Source organism: Pteropus vampyrus, unplaced genomic scaffold (assembly GCF_000151845.1).
Source record: "Pteropus vampyrus isolate Shadow unplaced genomic scaffold, Pvam_2.0 Scaffold4, whole genome shotgun sequence".
Taxonomy (NCBI): domain Eukaryota; kingdom Metazoa; phylum Chordata; class Mammalia; order Chiroptera; family Pteropodidae; genus Pteropus; species Pteropus vampyrus.
In genome coordinates, this window is record NW_011888785.1 from 13,269,865 (window position 1) to 13,293,267 (window position 23,403).

General features: G+C 38.6%; 1 protein-coding gene across 1 annotated transcript; it reads left to right on the forward strand.

The window, feature by feature from the left end:
• Positions 1–2,110: 2,110 nt before the first annotated feature.
• Positions 2,111–23,352, forward strand: PON1 (paraoxonase 1). Its single transcript, XM_011363433.2, has 9 exons — positions 2,111–2,184; positions 5,979–6,049; positions 7,527–7,582; positions 8,770–8,938; positions 12,005–12,128; positions 14,867–15,067; positions 16,362–16,443; positions 20,476–20,604; positions 23,150–23,352. Exons 1-9 carry the CDS (start codon positions 2,111–2,113, stop codon positions 23,306–23,308), a joined length of 1,065 nt encoding a protein of 354 aa, XP_011361735.1. The 3' UTR covers positions 23,309–23,352.
• Positions 23,353–23,403: the final 51 nt, after the last annotated feature.

Genomic DNA, 23,403 nt, shown 5'->3' on the forward strand with positions numbered 1-23,403 from the left:
CAGCCACCAAATCAACCCTTCTGTGCCTGCACAGAATTAAATTTTGCAAATCTGGCTCTGGCTCTCTGCCCATACATTGACAGTTTTTACTGAATACTCAATGCATTAGGGTTTTTGTTGGAAAATAAAAGAATTAGCAGATGTGTTTTTTACTAAATATATTCATTGCACATTTGAACATGTACAAATAAATATTTAGAACATGAGGACTGAGGGAGGACAAGGTGATATCTGAGTGTTCTATAAAAGCTTTTATTTTAGTGTCAGGTTATAAATTGCTGATGATAAAAAGAAACTGTGTCTTTAAAAAACTCCATTGCTTCCCATAAATTTAAGTTTTTCATATTTCATGAACTCAACATGCTGTTTTTACATATTTTAACAACTGAAATAGTAAATTATTATATAATTGATAGTTTCTTAGAATTCAGTTTCATTGATAGTTTTTGTCTTTCTTAGTGATACATAAAATAATGAAATAAAGTAATAAGATAAAAAAATAAAGTTATCATGTATTTAACACTAATGCCATTTTAAGGTCAATAAAATATGGTATATTAAAGTATTCCAGAGGCTCCTATAATGGTTTTCAAACATTTCTCCATTTATTTATTCAGCAATATTTATTGAGCACTTAGCCTGTGTTAGGTGCTGTACCAGGCATCAGGGCTATAACAGTAAACAGGGCATTGTTGTATAAGTTAATAGTTTAGTAAGAAAAACAGAGAAGTAACAGAGTATTAATAATAGAGTGGTAATAACAATAAAGAAGTAACATGCTGCAACAGACTTCTGAGAAGGGTATTTAGGAATTAGGAATCACTACCTGTCGAACTAAATTCCAAACTGATGCCTGAAGGAGCAAGTAGGATTTGGTCATATCAAAACGGGGAATAGAGAGGTTATGGGGGAAAAAAATATTTCAGACAAAAGAGTAAGTGTAAAGGCCCAGGGCAAGAGTTTCAAAGAGAGCAGACAAGTTCAAAGTAATTGATAGCCCATTGAATATCTTTAATTACTCAAGAGTTTTCACTTTTCTTTTAGATAAGGATTCTTAATGTTTGGCCAGGTCATCGTGGGCTTCAGCAGGGATAAGTGAAACAACTGGAGTCGAATGTGAGAGTTTTCTGGATGTATGAGTCCAAGGAAAGAGTTTGCTGCATTCATCGGTCTCAAAGTTGGTTGGGTTCCTTCAAAAAATTAAGAATCACTGCCCTAAGATCTCACAGAGTCAGAAAGCAAATTGCAAAGGATATTCTATAATTTATACAATAAATAAATTGGTAAGTTAATAAGTTAACTTGGGCAGAGGAGGAGAGAGTGGCCTCTCTTGTTTACTCCCCAACCCACCCTTTAATTCCTGTTCTTCCTGCGTCCCCTTCCTTAAGGAATAGCTCAGTTCTCGCTATCGCCCTTCCTTGCTTTATTCTTCTCCAATGAATATGTGCATCATCCACAGCACTACATATGCAGAAGTGATGTATTTCACTGATTTCTGGCACACAGCAGGTACTCAGTCAATGTCAGCTAGTGCCAGAATTAATGAACACCGAGTGGTGTTCACAAACGAGTTTGTGCTGAGAGAATGAGAGAGAGCTTGATATTCAGATGTTTGAAGGTGACAGTGGTATCCCGCTGAGAACAAAGTTAAATCCTAGCCAATCACAGCCCTCCCTTCCTTCTGTGCCTTTTCTGGCTGAGTCACAGTGATCAAGTTTCTCAATCCCACTGAGCGACAAGGATTAGGACCTTGCTGGCACAAAGTGAGCGTTCTTTAAAGCTTGGCTCTCCTTTCTCACGGCTCTCCATTTGCTCCGACCTGCTTGTTCTCCCTTTCTTTCCGGGTCTAGGCAGCTGTTCTTAGTTTTCTCTTTTTAAAGTCTTGGGGAGCGCGCAGTTCTTGGCGGCAGGCAGGCGCTGACCCCGAGGCCCCAAGGTCAGGGGCAACTGGCCCGTGGGGTGAGCAGAGGTCCTGCATTTCCGGGGTTGAGGAGGTACAGGGCAAGGCTGATCCCTGGACTGCACGATCTGGTTTGTGGATGCAGGCAGGCAGATCTCCCCGCGGTCTGTGCATCGCATCGGCTCATCCATTGCTCGTCTGCCCAAGGCCATGGCAAAGCTGCTGGTGCTCACTCTCGTGGGGCTGGGACTGAAACTCTTCAGGGATCCCCAGTCCTCTTACGAGTAAGTTAGGTTGTGGTGAGGGCTGCCGCCCCTGGCCTCCCCAACCTAGGCCGGCCCCAGGACAGCACCAACCCTTTCGCCGCCAAGTGGGGGAATCCAGGCTCTTAACAGAAAATCCGCAGGCACGTCCCGCAGGGGGTTCGTAAATATTTATCCAATTTTCGTTTGTCACCTGAAAACATCTCCTTGATCGAAGTCTGAGAGATGGGGTAAGGAGACCGTTGGTGGTGTGAGTGGCCAAGCTTTTGGCATACAAGAATTAATTTTTCATGGAGATCCGTGTGCCTAGGCTACAGATTCACTTCTCAACCTCTCTTCAGAATAGATAACGAGACTTGGGGAGGAAGAGTGGGAAGGGGCTGCTATTGTGTGAATTAGGGAAAGGAGCCTCCACAGTGGCTGCCTGGCCATGGCACCAACCTCCCCAATTTGAAGCCATAGGAAGAGAGACGGAAACCTGGCCATTGGAGCGCAGAAGTGGGAGCAAATCCCTCTGCGCTGGTTCCGTGAGCTCCAGTGGGGAGTTGGCATTTGACGTGTGGGGTTCTCCCTCCAGCTTAGCAATGTTCCTTCCATTGTGGGATCTTAGGAAAAATCCTTTACATTTCTAACATTGGCTACTTCAGTAAATAGAAAGCAACTAACACTGTGCCTGCGGCGCAGTAACTCTTCGATGAACGTTAGTGCCCTGCTTCTCTTTGAGTATTTTATATAGTGTTAGATACTATGTGAAGGGGAGGGAATTAAAAATGTAGAGTTCTCCTGGTAACATTTTACAGAGGTTCAAAGTCTAGAGTTCACCTAAGATTGAGCCAATAGTACCTTGTTATTTACTTTGAAGTAAAACATTACTAAATATCAAATTGAACATTCTGGATTTTTTTTTTATTATTATATAACATAATGCACTAATTAGAAGCTTACATTCAGAATAGGTTTTTATAAACTATGTTTTTATTTTTCTTCTAACTGTTGGTTATTTTTCAGATCACAAATAGAAAAAAGTAAGAAAGAGTGATGTGGGGTTTTAAATCATGAGAAAATTACAGTTTGTAGATTTTTATTAATCACGATACTATTTGCTGCCAAAGGAGAATGTATGTGTAATTTTGTACCACCATATGTGTGGGTTGTGATGTCATCCTAAGATGAAAAGAAATGAGGTGAGATGGAACCATCCAATCCCCTATCTGGGCTTTTTCTCCTTTGAATTATCCATTTCCATCTATACCTGGGTTTGTTCTGCCCATGCTCTCCCAGTTGTCCCATACAGAGATGTATTCCACAGGAGTACAGATCTGCCAGGAGGGAGGGAATTTACTCTAAGAATGGGAACTGTAGGCATCTTGTATATGTTTTTGTGTAAAAGTATAGTTTTGCCACCCCCCTCCAAAAAAGTTTCTCTCTCAATATGAGGTCTTAGCTTATTTTATTCAACATTACTCTTTTTCCAAATTTGTTCCTTGGAACACGAGTCTCAGAACCTGCTCCACAACAAAATGGGTTTCTCAGACAAATAAATTTGGGGAAGGTTGTCTATTTTAGCCTTCTAGAGATTGGCAATACACTCTGGTATATTGAAAGCTTTGAAAAATCTTTAAGTAAGAAAACATGATTTTTGCTTTGTTTAAGTCATCATTTCACAGACTTATTCGCCCATGACCTCCACTTCCTTTTTTGGTACCATCCATGAACATCTTGCCTAACTCTCTGGGATAGTTTGAGAAGGAATAATTCTATACCACTGACTCACACCAACACTTAGATTTCTACCTGAAGAAGTCAGATCCTAGCCTTGGGCAGAAGCGGAAGCTCATATACGGAAACAAAGAAATGGTCAAGGGCAAATGGTTTCTGGGCCCCAAGCCTGATTCTGATTTTCCTGAGAAGGACCAAAGCACACCATGGTCATAGCTGAATACAACGTCATTCTCTGCGAGTTCCTTTGTTGGCCTTGCCTGTGGTTTCCTGGTGTGGATAGGGTATCTACAGGAGATATTTTGCCATAAGGATGCTGCAGTGGGAAGACCTGGGGTCTGGTTCGTAAGTGAGAACTTACTGTTTTTACATTCAGCACCTGGATCCATCGAGCGGAGGGAGCCTCTGTCCTCCAACTTCTGGCTATAATCAAATGACTGAGAAGGGAAAAGGAAAGTGCCAGTAAGATGGACCTCTGGTTTTAGAATGGAAAGAGGGCTAGAAGAACAAGCATAGAAGCAATTCAGGGCTGAGAGGATTGGTAATTACGGTAATAGATGATGGCTGTAGAGGAAGGGAGGAAAATTGCACCCACCTTCCAAAAGGCCCTAAAATCTTGCTACTCAAAGGGCTATGGACCAGATGCATGAACATCACCTGGGAACTTTCTGGACTGGAAGAATCTTAGGTGATGACCCACACTATCGAATCAGAATTAGCATTATTTAACCTGCTCCCCAGGGGATTTGTATGCACTTCTCTAAAACTTTCACTCCTGCATCACACCTGTTAAAACCAGATCAAAAGATCCTGGAGGATCAGTAAAGTGCCTTTATTTCCATTTTCGAGAGAAAGTCCCTGAGTCCCAGAGAAAATCATGAATCCAGCTGATGGAGAGAAGGGCAGAGATTATGTCGAGAGGCCCATATCAGAGGCCTTCCTCATATCTGGATAGCTGGTACCCAGACTGGTGGCTCTCTACCCTGGTCATGCATCAGGATGCATTGTGGTGCTTAATAAAGCTAATTACTGGATCCTACTCTTAGACTTTTGGATCAGACCTTCTTAGAAGGTGGAATTGATAGCCACGGGCGTGGTAGTAGGAACAGGCTACATTTTTTTTTTTTCCTGAATGGATGACAAGAGACCAATTGCCCCCAAATTCCTATCGTTTTGTGCCATGTTGGTAAGAATTTTAGCCAAAGTGTCCACTCCCCTCTTGTCTATCTTCCTCCTTCTGTTAGACTTAATTTTCAGTAGTGCAAGTTAAGAATTTCTCGGCCTGTCTATCTTAACCAAATAAGACTTCCAGGGATTCTCAGATAATTGTTGCTGCTCACTGCGACTATGACGGTGTATTATATTGCATCATTAGTTATCAAAATAGTGTTTATTGTTTAAATCTCTAGGCTGTGCTAATGTTGTGGTCCATTTGTTTCAAATGCCTCATCTATAGCTTTGCTCTGCTCTGGCAGCCTGCTGGTGCTTCCTTCTTACATCTGTTCTTTTTTCCTTTGTCCTTCACTCAAGTGTTCCCCTTGATGCTGATGCACTCAGATTTAATAACTTGCTTTTGGGTGTATTTGTGTGAAATGCTTTTTTAAATGCTGGCCTTGGGTATGATTTTCTGAAGTCATAAATCCTTTTAAGCTCACCTGCATTTTTTCAACTAACACAGCCAGAAACAGATGCTCAGGCCAGGCTTTGGAGTCAGACTAGGCAGATGGGCAGGAGACTCATCTGTCAGCCGCCCTAAAACATCGATTGAATAAATTGGAACCGCGTTGTTATTTAACCCAAATTTCCACATAGGACTCCTTACGCAGCTGATGAAACAGTTTCTGCTCCTGCCAAAGTGTATAGAACCCTGGAGAAGACATTATGTATCTTCTTTGTGTATCTATCCATCTCTGCTAAATAAGTACTAAATATTGTGCCTGGTAAATCTACTTGCCTGCTAGAATTCCAGAGACCATTAACCCTGGGTTAAAACCCAAGCGAAGTGCAATTACGGAGAACTTTATTGGCAACTTACCTTTGCAACCTAATTATAATTTCTGACTAGTTTTTGTGTTTTATTCCTTTTTCTCCTCCAGAACACGACTTAATGCTTTTCGAGAAGTAAAGCCAGTAGAACTTCCTAACTGTAATTTCATTAAAGAAATAGGTAAGTGTGTAAAGGAGGAGATATCTCATTTGAACTTTCAGTATTATGTTGCTATTTATTTGATTAATACACCTGCTTAATTTTATTCAAAAATAAAACTATGAACCAGAAGAGTATTATTAAGTCAGTAGTTAATTTTAAATAAATTACTTGACTTTTGACTTCACTAACATATTGCCAAGGTGTTGATAGTTTTTGAGTTATGTTCTTGTTTGGTCAGCTTAGCAAAAACAATAGAACAATGTTTGATTTTTATAGTAATATAACTTCACAAGATGATAGAGGAGAGACAGAAGGAGAAAAAGGGAGTAAAGGGCAAATTTTTAAAACCCCTCACACATCTTTGCAATTACGCAAACCTTCTCCTCATGAATCTGTCTTTTAATATCGGCGAGGAAAATTTTCCCAGAAGCTCTCAGCAGATTTTTCTTTAGATCTCATTAGTCAGAGCTAGACAACGGGCTGGTGCCCTAGCTGCAAAGGAAGCTGGGAAAGTCATTATTGGGCCTCCATTGTGGGAGGCGGGCCTTGTCAGCATGGATAATAGGGCGGGGGAATAGCAGGTGGTAGGCAACCAACAGATAGTATCACAGGACTCTAGTCCACATTTGATTTCAACCAACCAGCTTTGTTATTTGAGGACAACTTGTTTGAGATCCATACTTTTGTTATTTTGTTTGTTTGTTTGTTTAGAATTATTTATTTCAGTTGCCCTAAAGTTAGAAAGGCTAGACCAGATGACTTATTTAGTTAGCATCGATAAGCTTAGTTAGGTAGCTTATAGTGTAATTTTTTTCTAGAAGACAAATGTGATATTGTTATTAAGTATCACTGGATATTTGAAAAACAATCATCTCCACTAAGAGTATCAATACAAAAATCAAAAATCTCATTTGCCTCTAGACGGATTGAAATATTAAAAATTTACATGTACTTAAAGTATCACTAACTGGTGGTATTTAGCGATATTTATAATTAATAATAAATGCATCTCTGCATATGAAACATATTCCCATTTTAACTGAAGTTTTTAGAACTTAGTTACATTTCCGATATGGTTTCAGAGTTTGTTTGAATTGAAACTGTTAAGTATCAATATTCCTTGGTAGTTTATTCTGTCTTTAAAAAAAAAACAGCAAGGTATTTTCAAATTATCATACCTTTTGTACATTTCGTGAATTTCCATGAACTTTATATAAGAGATTTCAGACTCTGAGGAAAAAGTTCTAGTCCATCAATTTAATACAAATATATTAAGTGTAAATTTTAATTGTACTTCATTATATTAATGTCTTAATTTTTATACAATCACATTATTTAATTGGAATAAATAAATGAAAAAATTAATTATTCTGAACCTATCAAAGAAAGCTAAATATGTAGCCCCAGTTTCAAGTTAGCAGTGATTAAGAAAAGGACTGCTAGCTTCCTGAAATAGTGTGAAACAAGCGGTGCTAACTCTTCTCTTTTCTGGCAGAAGATGGGTCTGAAGACTTGGAGATACTTCCTAATGGACTGGTTTTCATTAGTGCTGTAAGTGTTTCCTTTCACTAAAGCGTTTTCTAGAACCAATAGCTTAAGTTTTTTATTTAAGCCTTCTATATACAAATACTTAAGTTCAAATAAAATAAAGTCATATGGTTCAAAAAACAAACTGCATGTACTGGTGTTATAATTACCATCGTATGTATTCTCTGCATATTTATATTCTTCTATGTACATTGAACTCATCTTATCTTGTATTGTAGCAATTTGCGATCTCGATGGGTTAAAGAATGGCTTCCTGGAATTCAGCTGTCTATCCCTTGAAGCACTTAAGTAGTGTACTCAAATATTTGTTGAATTGAGTGTATGTTTATATATATATATCACCTCACATGTCATTTAGATTTTTACTTTTTTTTTTTTACACTTCTCAGAATAAGACCTTCAATTTAAAATTGCTGATAGGTCATTCCATAATTTCCAAACTTTGAAGAGAGAAGCTACCATGTTTGTGTAAACTCTCCTGCATGCAAACTCCTGTGGCAATAATATGGCTCCAAATAAAAGCGGTTGACAATCTAAGATAACAGAGTTGATAGGATCCTGTATACAAGTCATCCAGACATTGAAAACCCTTTGCTGTTGTAATTTATTTAGTCTTGTTTTCTCTTACGGAGATGGAGGACTAGCCATTCTCTACAACAATGTCTTGCAAACCTTTTTTAAAGAAACAGAACACATATTTTAAGCAAAGTCTTATAAGGGACCCAAATGTCTAAAACAAATAAGAGCTGCGTTCTAATTGAAGGATAAAGAGTAGTTCCATGGCTCACTAGACTTCCTCCAAACTTCGGTGCCCGAGATGCTTCCAAGGAACCTGCCCGGGGACAGTCTAAAAACCATAACCAATGTTCTCTTTGTATTCCTTGCTTATATCATTGAAACCCATTAGTAAACGTGCCTCTGGTCTGTTTTTCCATTTTTGATCTTTCTCATGAGTTGGTAGACACATATGGCTTCGCTGCTGGTGCCTGTGCATTGTGTTGAGATTGCTTGGTGGAGCATGTGGGGCTTCTAGAGCTCCCATGGGCCTACTGCACAAGCCAGTTAAGAGGCTTCCCATGTGGTCATGTGGCATGAAGTGGACAGAGTGAACCAGTGTCTAATCTACCACCTCCATCAGCATTCAAAGTATTTGTAATGTACCTATTTTTTTCTCCTTCATTATTTATAAGGGGTTAAAATATGCAGGATTTAAGTACTTTGATACCAATAAGCCTGGAAAAATACTGCTGGTGGACATGAATGAAGAAGATCCAACAGTGTTAGAATTGAGGATCATTGGAAATACATTCAATTTGTCTTCTTTTAACCCTCATGGGATTAGCACATTCACAGATGAAGGTAACAATATTTAATGTTTATTAAAAACAAAACCAAATTAAAAAAAAACCAAAGAAATGTTAATGTATGAATATTTCTTTATATCCAACTAAAGTATAACCATAAATCATGTTCTTATTCTGAATTTTAAACTTATCCCTATGTTAATTAAATATAATATTTTTATTATCTAAATGTTTAAGAATGTTAAAATATTTAACATTTGTAAAGCACCTAACTTTTTAAAAATACTACCAACATTCACATTATCTCTGTAATTACTGTAGTAATAATATTCAGCCTCAATATCATTGGTTTTCTCATTTTAAACCACTTTACAGATCCAGGCATTTACAGGAATAGATTTTTCTAACGTAAGGCATCTGCAACCTGTAGATCCACTAACTAAAGTCACCGTGGTGAGCTTTCTCTCAGTCCCATCACCTTCAACGGCTCCCTGTCCTCTGGTTCCTGTGTTTTGTCTTAAAACTGTTTCTCCACATTTTAATATGTTGCCCCCATCCCATATGCCTTCATCCCATTTCTTCCTGTCTTTTTGCAGTTATTTCCTTGGTCTCTACATTAATTGTTAACTCCAATTGCATACAAAAGCACATGGGGAGTTTTGAAAAACCTGATGCCCAGGCCACATTTCCAAAAGATTCAGTTGGTTTGAGGGGGACCTGGGTGACAATACTTGTTAAAAGTCCTTCGGGTGACAAAAATATAAGGATCATGTCTATACCCATGGCCTCATCAGACGATCTTTTCTTCAGTCCTTCTTCCAGAACATATCCATGCGGTGGCTACAACTGCTGCCTTGGAAGTCATCGCTAATGCCCTTATTAACAAATCTCTCTCTCTTCCAGCCCTTCTGCTTTTCTTCTTTCCTCCCCTTTTTTCTTGCCCTCGCCTCTCTTCTCCTCCACCCTTCTTCCCTCCCTCCCTCCCTTCCTCTCTTCTTTCCTTTCTTCCTTCCTTCCTCCACCTCATTTTATTTTGTTGACCTCTTTCCCTTTTAAGTGAATTGCTCTTCCTCCCTGTTATTCCAATACACTTATCTATCCTAGTTCTGATCCTACTGTGGGTTTTCTCTCCTGCTCATTGTTTTGTCACATATTTCAAAAATCTCTGAGCATTCCACAAAGGACTAGTCTTTTGCTTCCCACTTTTTTCCTTCATTTCAGAAAGTTCAAACATGTCACAACGAGAACTGTGCCTATTTTCTAGAACACCCCCCGATGGTTTTTTTTTTTTTTTTTTAAATCAGCTCTTCAGTTCTATTCCTTTAGGTTTCTAGATACTTCCATTGGGTTCTTCTCCTATAACTACTTTATACTCAAACTATCGAAAACTGATTTTCCATCCTTTTATTTTCTCTTCTACCCCACATAACTTCCCTTCTTTTATATATAATATAGGATATATTTTTCCTTTTCAATAATCTCTTTATGCATTTAGCAACATTACATTTTCTTTTAAAAATATTTTTAAGTGCAAAGAAATATATTGTTGGGTGCGTATATATTCTTTTACATGAAAATGGGGAAATATTACATAAATATTACAGAAAATAAGTTGCTTTTGGATTAAACACTACATCATAGACCTCTTTTTGTGACAGTGCATTTAGAACTACTTTTCAATGGTTGTCTAGGATTTGTCCATATGGGAGTACTATAATATAGTTTATCTGTTGATTCAGTCTATTTCCACCTTTAAGCTTATTGCAAACAATGAATGCTAAAATAATCATTCTTGTACATATTTATCCTGTGAATATTTCCTTAGGACAAATTCCAGGAAGTAGACTCTGTTGTGTAAAACATGAATCTGGGTTTTAATCCTTGTTTATGCTTGATTTCTGACTCCCTCATTCCTCAACCATCATCAGGGGCTTTGGATATTTCATGTCAAATGCCTCTCATATCTCTTTCTGCCTTTCTTCCTGGTTTAGTCTCTTCTCTCCACATGCCTGGATTACTTGGGTAGCCTCAGGTCATGTTATTCCTTGACTCAAATCTCCCATGAGTAGAGCCTGGATCCTTACCCTTAAACCTAACAAGACTGACATGAGGTCTCTATCTCTATGGCTTCAGCACTCCACTCTTTCTGTCACTCACTCTACTCCACTACAACATCACTATTAAGTGAATGTGCCAAGAGAGCTCCTGCCTCAGGCCCTTTGCACACACTCTTCCCTTAGCCTGGAATGCTTTTTCACTAGGTATTCACATGGTTTGGTCTCCTATTTCATTTAGGTTTTTGCTTTAATATCAGAGAGAACTTCCTTGACTCCTGTGAAGAAAATTTTATTACTCTTTATACCTTTCTTTATTCTATTTTATTTTTTCCTTCGTATCACTTAACACCAACTAAAACAAATTAAATACTTGTTTGTTGAATGGAGAATCTCCTAGCTGGCTTCTCTGCTCAAATAGCTTCAGCTCAACCTATTTAACTTTGCATTGTTTTTCTTTAAACACCAATTTGGTCAAGCCCAAGGTTTCCAAAGACTAACTGCTTCTTAGGGAAAAGACTATAATCTAATTTCACTTGCTAACTCTGATCACACCTTCTTCACCACTTAGACTGGTCTCCTTCATGTCCCAAACTCACACTGACTCAAGAAATCTTCCCTTTGATACTCAGGTGGGGTTTTTTGTTGTTGTTGTTTTTTAATGGCGTTCATCATCATATACTTAGTAAATTATACCTGAGCACACCTTCTCATATTAGTGTTTCCCACCTCTTTTATCTCTTTTATCTCAACTCCACACCTCACTGATATCATTTGCAATCAACAAGCTCTTTAGAGTTTTAGTGTCAAGCACTGCTCATTCTTAAGTTGAGGATAGTTTTCCCCCTGTGGAGTCTGGAGTTTTTTGAGACCGTCACTGGTTCTTCCTTTAGCCATTTTTCTTTGGAGCAATCACAAATGCTTCTCTCTACAAAGAGATGAAAATATTCCATCTGCCTGATACCCTAAGTACTAGTTGGAGGTGAGTTGAAATTACTTTTTGAAGACAGGGCTGACAGCTGAGAGCTCAGTTAATGTTTCAATTTTTGTTTTTAATCTCTTCTCAGATAATACTGTGTACTTGATGGTGGTGAACCATCCAGATTTGCAGTCCACTGTCGAGTTGTTTAAATTTCAAGAAGAAAAATCACTTTTGCACCTGAAAACCATCAGACACAAACTTCTGCCTAAGTACTGAGATATATCATGTTTCTATTTCTCTTTAATACTGGTGATCATTAATCCACTTTTAGTTTTTCCTTCTGACTGGGAGTGGGGGAGATAATGACTGTTCAACTCTCCTTGGTAATGACTGCAAACTGCTCCAAATGTTCTTCTGTAGTAACTTTTGAGGACTCAAGGTCTGCAGAGAAGACATTCTCTTTGGTCCTCATTTTCTAGGCTGGCTGGACGCTGCCTTAGAACTTGTGGCCTTTAAATGTCCTTTTGAGCCTTTACAAAGAAAAAAACCTCTGCTTTTTTTTTTTTTTTCTGAAAACAGACATTATTTCAAACCCAAACCAGTTTCATAGATGAATTCCACATCTAGAACTTATTTATTTGTTACTAATTTATTTTTATTTTTCTATCGAAAGAAACAGAATCTTACACGTTTCTATGAATTAGAAACACATACATACCTAAGAGTAGGAACTGTGGCCCAGATCTTCTGCATCCCTAGGAAGAATTAAACGAAGGTTCACAGAACAGCTTTTGATGGGAGAGTGTACTTATACATTCATTCCACAAATATACTTTGGAAAGAGAATGAGGATACTGAGAATGTGACAAATGCCAAGATCTAAGTCAGGGAAAAGTGTATAGAATGGAGTAGCTGGGCTAATAATAGTAATAATAAACTTAATGAGCTTTAACTATAAGTTAGGTGCTGCAATAACCAATTTAAACAGATTATTTTATTAACTTTTAAAAAATATCATCTTAATTATGTTGTATTATTATACCATTTTGGATTAAAAGAAATTGAGGCCTGGAGTATTTCACTTACCCCAGATAACATTATCAGTAAATGGTACAGCTAGAATTGTAATTCATGTAGCTTGAGTCTGGAACTGGTGCTCTGAGCCACTATAAAATAGTAAAAACTTATTTTATTTGTTTCACTATCTAATCTTAGAAATCTCAGACTTGTCCAATTTCCTAGGGTTAATGTATTTTTTTTTCTGGGCCGATTGCAAAACTATTGGTCTTTGGCAATGTGGAACCAAACTGAAAGTAATCATATTAACTAAAATTCTGCTCTCTCAACCCAAGAATTAGCCATGTGTATTTTCTGCTTGTCTGTGATGGTTGTTTATATCGTTTCCAGCATTTATATTTGAATTACTAATCTATTATAGTTTAAGCATCTTATTATTAGTAACATAATGGTTATTATTGGTCATTTACTATGTGTCAGGCATGGTGCCAAGGTTTTTACATTCATTATTTCATTTTATTCTTACCCCAGCCTTTCAGAGTATAGAGAGAAAACTGAAGTTCAGAGTTTAGTGACATAATGTAGCCCCACAGACAATAGCAAGCAATGTCAGGATTCAAATGGAGTCCATCAGGTTTCCAAGCTATTACTCTAAACCATTCTGCTCTGCTCCTTTGTATGAAAAACAGGAAATGATTGTAAAGCACACTAATTTCAGAAATTTCCTTTTTAAAAAGAGAGGGGGGAAAAACCCCAGGTTGCAGTTTTATGCCTGGAGCCTGTGCAGACTAATCATAAATCCTGAGACCTTCTTTCTCATGTAGCTATAGTAGCTACCATTGATTGACGGTTTGGGCTGTGGCAGGGTCCCTGCAAAGCACACAACAGGCATTGTAATTTCCATTGCAACTCCACAAATTAAGATTCTGATCCTTAGTCTTATACTAAAGAGCTGTATGACTTTGGGAGAATCATTTAACCTTTCTTTACAGATGAGAAAACTGAGGCTTTGCACGCTTATCTAACTTGCCCAGGAGCCCAGAGCAGTGTCAGAGCTGATCTGCAGGCCATTATGCCCTCCACAATAGAGCAGAGATAATTCTCTCCTAGATAATGGCCCCAGGGAACTTCTGTCACCTCAATCAGCAAAGAATGACTCACTTATGTGTTCGCTGTTGTACCTATTAAAGCAGAAAAATAGACTCATATATCTTAGATTTTTCAATAACAGAGAGAGAATCAAAATCAAAAAGAAAAAAGCCGAAGCACCCTATTTCTGGGCGTTCTTGTTCATGGACAGTTTACTCAGTTTAGAATCATAAAACTTTAAGGCTGGAAGTGACTCTAAAGCTGAAAGATAGACCAGTTCATCTCATCTCCTTTTACAGATAAGGAAACGTGTGAAATGATTGGCTTTTTCATAAATCGGACAGCTAATAGTAGCAGAGCTTTAACTACAATACAAGTTGCAGGCATTTTTTCCACTACCTAATAATGCCTGGGGCTGTTCTATATGAGAGTAAGTGCTATGTGAGCATAAGTAAATTTTGCCTTGATAATGATTCCTGGCCTACTTTGATGCTACTGAATGTAGTATATCTGTGTGCATGTGCGTGCGTGTGCGTGCACTCACACACACACACACACACACGTGTGTGTGCGCGCACACAAACCATAGCACTATTTTTAAGACACAGTTAATAGACTTTTATGTTATATTGCTATAATAACTGCTTAGGGTTTCTGAAAGTAATTATTGTCTTTGAAGATTGTATAGGTGGGACTGATTTCATATTAATTCTCTGCCATAAGAGTTAGGCTAGAGTGAAGGCTCCATCTCACATATTGATTTTAGGAATAAATATTAATGAATGCCAAGACATAATCCTGGAATGCACAATATCTTCATCTTTATATAGCTGTATATATATATATATATATATACATCATATATAACTGTATATATCATATATGTGTGTTTGAATTGCAGTTTGAATGATATTGTTGCTGTGGGACCTGAGCACTTTTATGCCACAAATGATCACTATTTTGTCAACCTCTACCTGAAATTCTGGGAAAGGTATCTGGGTTTAGCGTGGTCATATATTGTTTACTATAGCCCAAATGAAGTCAAAGTGGTGGCAGATGGATTCGATTTTGCTAATGGAATCAACCTTTCACCCGACGGCAAGTATGGAAACTTTTTAAAAATGTCACGCATTTTCCCAGATTCTCATTAGATATTTTTTAGAACATATTCCCTTCTAAATAATGTGGTATATTTTAACATATTATCCTAGTAAAAAAAAATTAGGAAAGATGTAAAATATCTTAATTTTTCAAGGGGTAAAATTTATCGAATTAGAATGTTCTATTTTGTGAAGACATATTTTTAAATTTCTATTTTTTGAGGGAAAAGTACATTTCAAGAGGGTGAATAAGCATTTAGTATTACTGAATAATACTGTGATAAGCATTTAATTACTAAATAGCTTTGCTTTGAGAGAAGATTTTTTTAGTGTATAATGAGATTTTTTGTATGTAGGTTTATATCAGTAGTGCTGGTTTATGACAAGATAAAAAGCTTGCACCAAAATATAAATCAAAGCACTGCTTTCTTCATCAAAAAGGTGTTACAATGGGGGAAAAAGTCAACTTAACTAAGTAATGTGCTTAGTGATGTAGTTGATTTACTTTACTATCTGGTGGTCACCCCGAAACAAATGATTGACAGACCAGCATTATTCTGGTGACCATACTTTGGTCAACATTGTTATATATACAAAATCTATGTCTTCATCCATCTATACCCTTCCTCATCTTTCATCACCACAGATTCCAGAGGGTTAGTAACATTTAGGGCAAGACACTTGGACAGCTTTCAATTATTCTTATCATCCCCAGTCTTCAAAAATAGAAGATAATCAAGGAGTCATTTCTCCTGACCGCAGGTCTTTATGATGGGCATGGCCTTGTACTTTGTGCAAAATACTAAATCCACAGGGTCAGGAAAGAAAGGAGGAAGGCATCACTTAGACCCAGGCTAAGCATCTTATATTCTCTCACACTTCCTCTGGCTTAAAACAAGGAGCTGATTGTTAAAAGAGCTTTCCTGCAGCCTGCTCAAGAGAACTCACTATCTTCTGAAATGCAGAACCTGGGGCTTGCCACTTTATTGACAAACTAAGAGAATCACTGTAATGCATTTTGCTCCTGGTTAGTAAAAGTTGATGTTAGGGCTAAGTTCCTTCCCTGCTGATCAGGGCCAGCTAGGTTCCTTAGAAATAACTTCATGATTAAAATTCCTTTGTGCACTGTAAACTCATTAGTTCTTTCAGAATTTTATGTTCTTTGGAAAATGAGATGGGTTCTATTTTTCAGTCTCTAAGCAAAGTTCTTCCCTAGAAAGAGTTATTACAACTTTACTGTCAACTTTTGAATCACATCACTTCAAGTGCTTTGATGTAGCTCTTTTTTCTTTGAAGGTACATCTATATAGCTGAGATGCTGAGTCATAAGATTAGAGTGTATGAAAAGCATGCTAATTGGACTTTAACTTTATTGAAGGTAAGACTGATTAACACTATAAGTTTACAGAGTGATAATTAGGTTCTAATTGATTTGTGAAATTAAAAGTGAGGAGAAAAGACTTGTCTAATTGGACTGGGTGAGAACCAATTTTTCACTCCTTTATGAAGAATCATCATCATCGTATGTGTTTGTTGTTCACTTATACTCAGCTGTGGAGTGGCAAGCAGCAGACCACACATCTCACCAAGAAACTTTGATTCTGCTCTAGTGAATTTTAAACTTGGCATTGTGTTCCTAGATTTCCCTTCCTCTCTTCCTTCCTTCATTCCTTCCTTCCTTCCTCTCTTCCTTCATTCGTTCCTTCGTTCCTTCCTTCCTTCCTTCCTTCCTTCTTGCCTTTCTTCCTTCCTTCCTTCCTCTCTTCCTTCGTTCCTTCGTTCCTTCGTTCCTTCCTTCCTTCATTCGTTCCTTCGTTCCTTCCTTCCTTCCTTCCTTCCTTCTTGCCTCTTCCTTCCTTCCCTTCCCTTCCTTTTACTTCCTCTCTCCTTCTTCCCTTCCTTCCTTCCTTCCTTCCTTCCTTCCTTCCTTCCTTCCTTCCTTCCTTCCCTTCCCTTCCTTTTACTTCCTCTCTCCTTCTACCTTTCCTCTCTCCTTCTCTCCCTTCCTTCTTCCTTTCCCTGCTCATTTCTTTCCCCTCTCCCTCCCACGCTTCCTTTCTTCTCTCTCTCCCTCTCTTTCTCTTCCTCTCTTCCCCATTTTTCCCTCTGTGTTGATGGAACAGCCAAGAAATAGCCTCGACTTGTATTCAACATGACAATGCTCTCCACTGTTTATAAAGCCTAAGTCCTCATGACGGCCACTGTGTGCCCTGGCAGCCCATCATTTTATCTTGAGCCCTTGCCCCTCTACTCAGCCTCTCCTGCCTGCATATTCCTGGAATTTGTCTGGCACCACCCTGTGTCAGGATGGGGCACTGTTCCCTCTGCTCAGGCAATCTTTCACCAGATCTCCATGGCTGTCACTTCATATCCTTTCAGATTTTACTAAAATGTCACCTCAGCGAGGCCTCTCCTGGCTACCTAATCTACACTTGCAACTCTGCTCTCCCTGCCCCCACAGTTTTATTTTCCCTTTAGCGTTTATTACTAACATACTATATATTTTATTTATCTTCTCTATTGTCTGCCCCTCCCACTAGGGTGTAAACTTCACAAGAGTTTCCAAAACCTAGAAGGCACTCAACAAATACTTGAGAAATTAATATGATGAAGCTAGGTACGCTTCAGGGGTTCCTCTCCTACTCTTACCAATTCTGATCCGGATTGAAGGTTTGGGTCAAAATAAAAACACGAAAGAGAGGAAAGAGAAAGCAAGAGTGAGCTGAATCATGAAAGTAGCCCCCTGCTCAAAAAACAACAAGACATTGCCGTAACCGCCAACAGCATGAAATCCTTTCACCAGGCACTGGATGACTGTTCCCGTCAGCATATCCTAGGTACTGTCACCAGGGGCTTCACTCTGAGAAAATTACCTTGAAGCAACATCAAATGTAACATTACGTTTGACATTAAAAATCATTGGCAGAGACAGTTTGGTATTAGCTGAGGTAAAATGGAATTTCCACACTCATACTGGCTGAGAGTATAAAAACAAGCTATGGTGATAGCAATATATACTTCTGTAAATTGAAAGGTAAAGAATTTTGTAAGGACAGAACCCAATCCAAAATACATTCAAAACACAAATACTGAAGCGCTGCTCCTGCCAAGGTGAGATTGAGGATAAGGCTGATTTCAGGTTTGGCTCCCACTTTTGGCATCAGATCATGTCTATCTCCTGACATAATAACTCAGTTTAGACTACCTCCATGACTGTAATGTTATTCCTCCTTTTGAAGAATCATATTAACTAAGTCAGTTAATTAATATCTGGAGTGCCAAGAAATGTGATGAACTCAGACGGACCTTAAAATTTTCGATGAGATGTGTAGGGGTTTATGTTCTGTCAAAGTATGGTCTATACATACGATGGAATATCATTCAGCCTTAAAAAGGGATGAAGTACTAATAATGCTACAACACAGATAAGCCTCCTTGAAGACATTACACTAAGTGAAATAAGCTAGGCACAACGGGACAAATATCATAGCATTCCACATATATGAGGTACATAGAATAGGCAAATCCACAGACAGAAAGTGGAACAGAGGTTACCAGGGGCTGGGGGAGGGAGGAATGGGGAGCTATTGGGCAGAGTTTCTGTTTGAGATGACCAAAGGTTCTGGAAATGGATAGTGCTGATGTTTTTTTAACATTGTGAATGTACTTAGTGCCACTGAATTGTACACTTAAAATTGGTTAAATTGACAAATTTCATATTATGTGTATTTTATCACAATAAGAATAATATATTCCGCCCCTTCCCCCCCCCCCAAAAAAAATCCAAGGAGGCCAATGAATTAGTCCCACTTCAGTGAGTTTCAGATCTCTAAAACTTGAGATATTTATTAACAGAGTTTTTCCCAAAGAGAATAATTTATGAAGTCTCCTTGACCAAGAACGTAAAATTTTCCAGTAGGCTTTGTGGAAGTGTGAAACGTGGCATGTGTGTGCACTGCGGTGAGTTGGAATTGCTAGGAATTACAGATTTGCATGGCAAGAGCCCAGCCCAGGCTCCCGGCTGAGCCATCAGCATTTCCTTGGCAGGAACCGGGTCTGCTGCTTACTGCGTTCCCTCCAGCTGCTGTGCTCCTTGCAGAGCACATGGTAGGAGCTCAGGAGTTGCATAGTGAACGAATGGGACCCCGGGCTTCTGTGTCCTTATCTCACTCTCACCCCAACTCTCATCTCTGCCGGATCTCACCTGCCAGAGAATTCACCAGTTGGCTATTATCTCTTCCAGCGATAATAGTAGAGCCCCGAAACAAACATTTCCCTCACCTAAAGAAATTATCGTATCAGAGTAGAACGTCTGACACTGTCATAGATGCGGGCTTGGTGGGTAGAGAAGGCCTGGAGCTGATTTTGAACAGAGCGTGCTTGGCCAGCCACTTTCTTTGGCCAGCCTTGCCTGTTTCCAGGGTAAGAAGGACTGATAGCTCCTCACGAAGATGAAAAGGAGGCTCTGTCACAGTGCTTGAGCCGTCTAGTCCCTTCATGGATGTTGGGGATGGCTCTCATTTTGAGTAGGAAGCATATGGCAGCATTGGCTCCCTACAGTTCCCTACCCATGTTCTGGCCTTTGCAATGAGTCACAGTTAGTTATTACAGGGTCTCTAGGCGCCAAGGTATAGCTGGCCTCTGTTTGAGGTACATGGTAGACACTGCTTCTCCAACTGAGAGTGAGAAGTAAGCAAATAGATGTGATTTCTCTCCAGTAGAGAGCACCCAAGGTGATGAACGGTGGAATTAAGAATCCTTGGTATTATTTATGATCCTGGTACAAAGCCTCGACAGCAATTCGTGCAGTCATCACATGCTTGCAACTTATATTTAGAAAATAAACAGCAGAAGAACAGGGAATTGAATAACATCAGGAAACTAAAGAAGAAACTTCTTCCCAATCCAAGGCAAAAATTAGACCCTGGGTGATCATTTGTCCTCTGGCTGCATAGCCTATGATTAGCCACTAAAGAAGAGCCTGTTCTCATCAGAAATGAATCTATCTACATTTCCTGGTTGTTTTCTGAATGCTTATAAAAATATCATTTGCACGTGTCATTTTGAAAACCAACTATTTTATGCTGCACTTAAAACTTTTTTTTCCTTCAGTTTTAGGTGCATGCACAGATATTAATTCAAATGATTTCATGTAACTTTTAATAGTCTTTTTTTGGCTTTCTGTATCTTCTCTTTCCCTCCTCTGTTGTGGAAACTGAAAAAATACCCACATGGGTGGAAAGCTAGAGGAATTCCCTGAGTGCTACCAAAATGGGCAGAATTGTTGTGTCTCTGGAACCAGCAGTGTGGTCACCGGGACAAGACAATAGTTTTGTCTGACATATTGCTCTACCATCTCTCAATTTGTTTTTTAACTTTCTGTCTTTTCTTCTTGTTTTTAATTTGGAAGTCCATTGTCTTAAATACACTGGTGGATAACATATCCGTGGATCCTGTGACAGGGGACCTTTGGGTTGCATGCCATCCCGATGGCATGAAAATCTTCCACTATGATGCAAAGAAGCCTCTTCCATCAGAGGTTAGTTTGAAAAATGAATCAGATCAGAGACTTTATTGCCAGATGTTTTTCAGTTGAAGACTTAAATCTCAATTATATGGGCAAATAAAATGTGGGGCATGGATAGATGATCCAAATGATCAGATATAAAAAAGAATTTGAATTTGGGAGGCATTTGAGCCAGTTTGGGCAGGAGATAGATGGTACATTTAAATTGAGAAGATTTCATAAGGACACTATATACAAAGGTGCGGGCAGAATGTCGGGAAATCAACAGGGGATAACGTGGTACCCCAGGGCTGGCAAGGGGTCAGGAAATGGTTACCAGAAGCTAGAACAAGAAGAGCTGTGTGTGGAGAAGGGTCTTCTGAGAGAAAGCTGGCCTCTGATTGAGGGATGTAGCCAACCATCAGGGAACCACAGGGAGGATGCTTGAAGAATAAGTAACTAGCCTCCCCATCAGTCCTCCCAAACCCCACTGCTGCTCGGTCACCCTAACCGGGAGCTGGAGAGCAAGGAGGCTCTCAAAGTCAGCCTTTGTGCACACTTGGGCAGAGTAGAGAGTGGACCTGGGAGGCTGGGTGAGGATAACCAGCACTAGACTACTGGGCTCCATGTCTTTACAGATTGAATTTCTCTAACTTGGGAATTATAATAGTTTAAAAAATATAATGCATACCACATTCCTATGGTCTCATCATTTGTTTGTCACTTGCCTTCCTATTCAGCTCTCCCTTCCTGTGTCTCAGTATATGTAAAAGTTAATGCAGTGGACCAGTCTTGAAGCACAAATGGCCATCCCCTAATCTTCTTATAGGAAGATAAATCACTTGCTGGAATTATTCTGGATTAAAAGACCTTTTCTTCCATCTTAGCTATAGTACCCAAAGACCCTATGTGTGTCTACGGTCTTCACTCATTGAACTATTTTAGCAGTGCAAATAAGAATTCGAAACTCACTTTGACGAGGCATTCGAACTTTTGCTATGATTTACCTGGGGTTTCCTCTTTTGAGTTTTCAGTATGTATTAATTATGCTCATTATTTACATCTAATATGTGATATTTTTGATATAGTCTACTGCTATGTATTCTTTTTAAGGCTTAGTTTTCAGTCTCACACACCCTGGCCCCAAAACAGAAAAAAAATATTTTATATTCCTAAAAAAAGAACCACCAAATGCGTATTTCCAATTACATCATGGCATTTCATATCTTTAATTTTAGGATAATTGCGATTATGGTGAATGGCAATCTTTCGTGGCTTTTGCTAGTTCTTAGCTGTTAGGAATGCTATATGGTATGTTTAATAGAATTGAAGAAATGTAGTCCATGGTGTGTTCACTGTTTGGAACACAGAATAATGTTAGATTCTAATTTGTTTTTGCTTGTTTAGCTCACTTGGTGAATGTGAGTCATTTGCTATAGCATGGACTTGGTTGGCTGTTCTGGAAAAAATATTGTGATGATGGATCTGGTAAAGAATAGCAAAAAGTCCATTATCTAATGCACCGCTCTATGGAAGAGTGATTTAGTTTTATTAAAAGAGGTTCATTTACTTAAGATTCACCATCAACTATTTCCCGTTAAGAAACTGCTACATTTTAAAGCTATGACAATTTTCAAAACATCTGTCTTCGGTGCCAGTTGTTTTAAAAAGTTCATTTTAAATGCTCCCACTAACCCTTTAATATCCAGGCACTGGCCTTCCTAGTCTGCAATATTTGGTGTTTTCATGTGTAGGTATCCTTTCTTTAAGTCATTATATTTTATTCTAAAGCTTAAGAAGAATAGAAAGTTAAAGTTAAAAGGGAACTTAATCTAGTCTCACTCATCTCGTTCTACAGATGAGAAACAAATGGTAAATAGAAGCTCCGAACCATGACCCTGGATTCCACACTTACAGTGTGCTCTTTATAGTAGGATGAATCACGTGAAATTGCCATTTTATCAGCCAAAATAGTTAAATATTGGCTATTAGCCAGCCTAACATACTACTACACTGTTGTTAATGATACAATCGTATTTCTGCTCAACTAAATGATGAAAACTGAAATTATAAAATTTTATATACTAAGAGTTGGAACCATAAGTTCAGCAGAATGGTTGAGTGTGGTACAGAGATAAGTTCTTTTTGAGGCCATACTTTTCTTTTGATTGACACATTTAAAAACAAGAATTAAACATAAACATCCAAATTCTTAGTTTATCTGAAAATACATGAAAACTATCCTGAATTTCACCATGGAAATAAATTGACTATTACTGAGTAACAGCCCCGCCCCCCGCCATCGTCCCTACTGCTCTCTAATCTCCCACCCAGACTGTGCTACTCATTTATATTTCTTGCCTCACCTCTGTAGGCCTATGTGTCACCACCACGGCTTAAGATCACCTGATCAAAACCTGTCATTACGCCAGTGAGGAAACAGGTGTCTTATAGTCATTTTGGAACAAAACACGATTTACCTGAAGGTTGCTTCTTATGGAGAAATGACTGCACGTTTAAAGTTATATTTTAAATGACTTAAAAAAAAAAAATTAACCTAATGTTATTTCTTTGATAGGTGCTCCGAATCGAGAATATTTTAACAGAAGAACCCAAAGTCACACTGGTTTATGCAGAAAATGGTACAGTGTTGCAAGGAAGTACAGTTGCCTCTCAGTACAAAGGGAAATTGCTGATTGGCACTGTGTTCCATAAAGCTCTTTATTGTAAACTCTAACAGGCCAATTTGCACCCATGCCATGGTGAGCCCATCACTTAACTGCTTGCCACACTGAATGGGTCACAGTGATCTCATCTGAACAATGAACGCTG

Bases quoted from the DNA above. Each gene is read 5' to 3' on its own strand.
- PON1 (XM_011363433.2), top strand. From the start codon at position 2,111: ATGGCAAAGCTGCTGGTGCTCACTCTCGTGGGGCTGGGACTGAAACTC. The intron at 8,939-12,004 runs GTAACAATATTT...ATCTCTTCTCAG, and splicing joins TAGCACATTCACAGATGAAG to ATAATACTGTGTACTTGATG. The intron at 15,068-16,361 runs GTATGGAAACTT...TTTTCTTTGAAG, and splicing joins AACCTTTCACCCGACGGCAA to GTACATCTATATAGCTGAGA.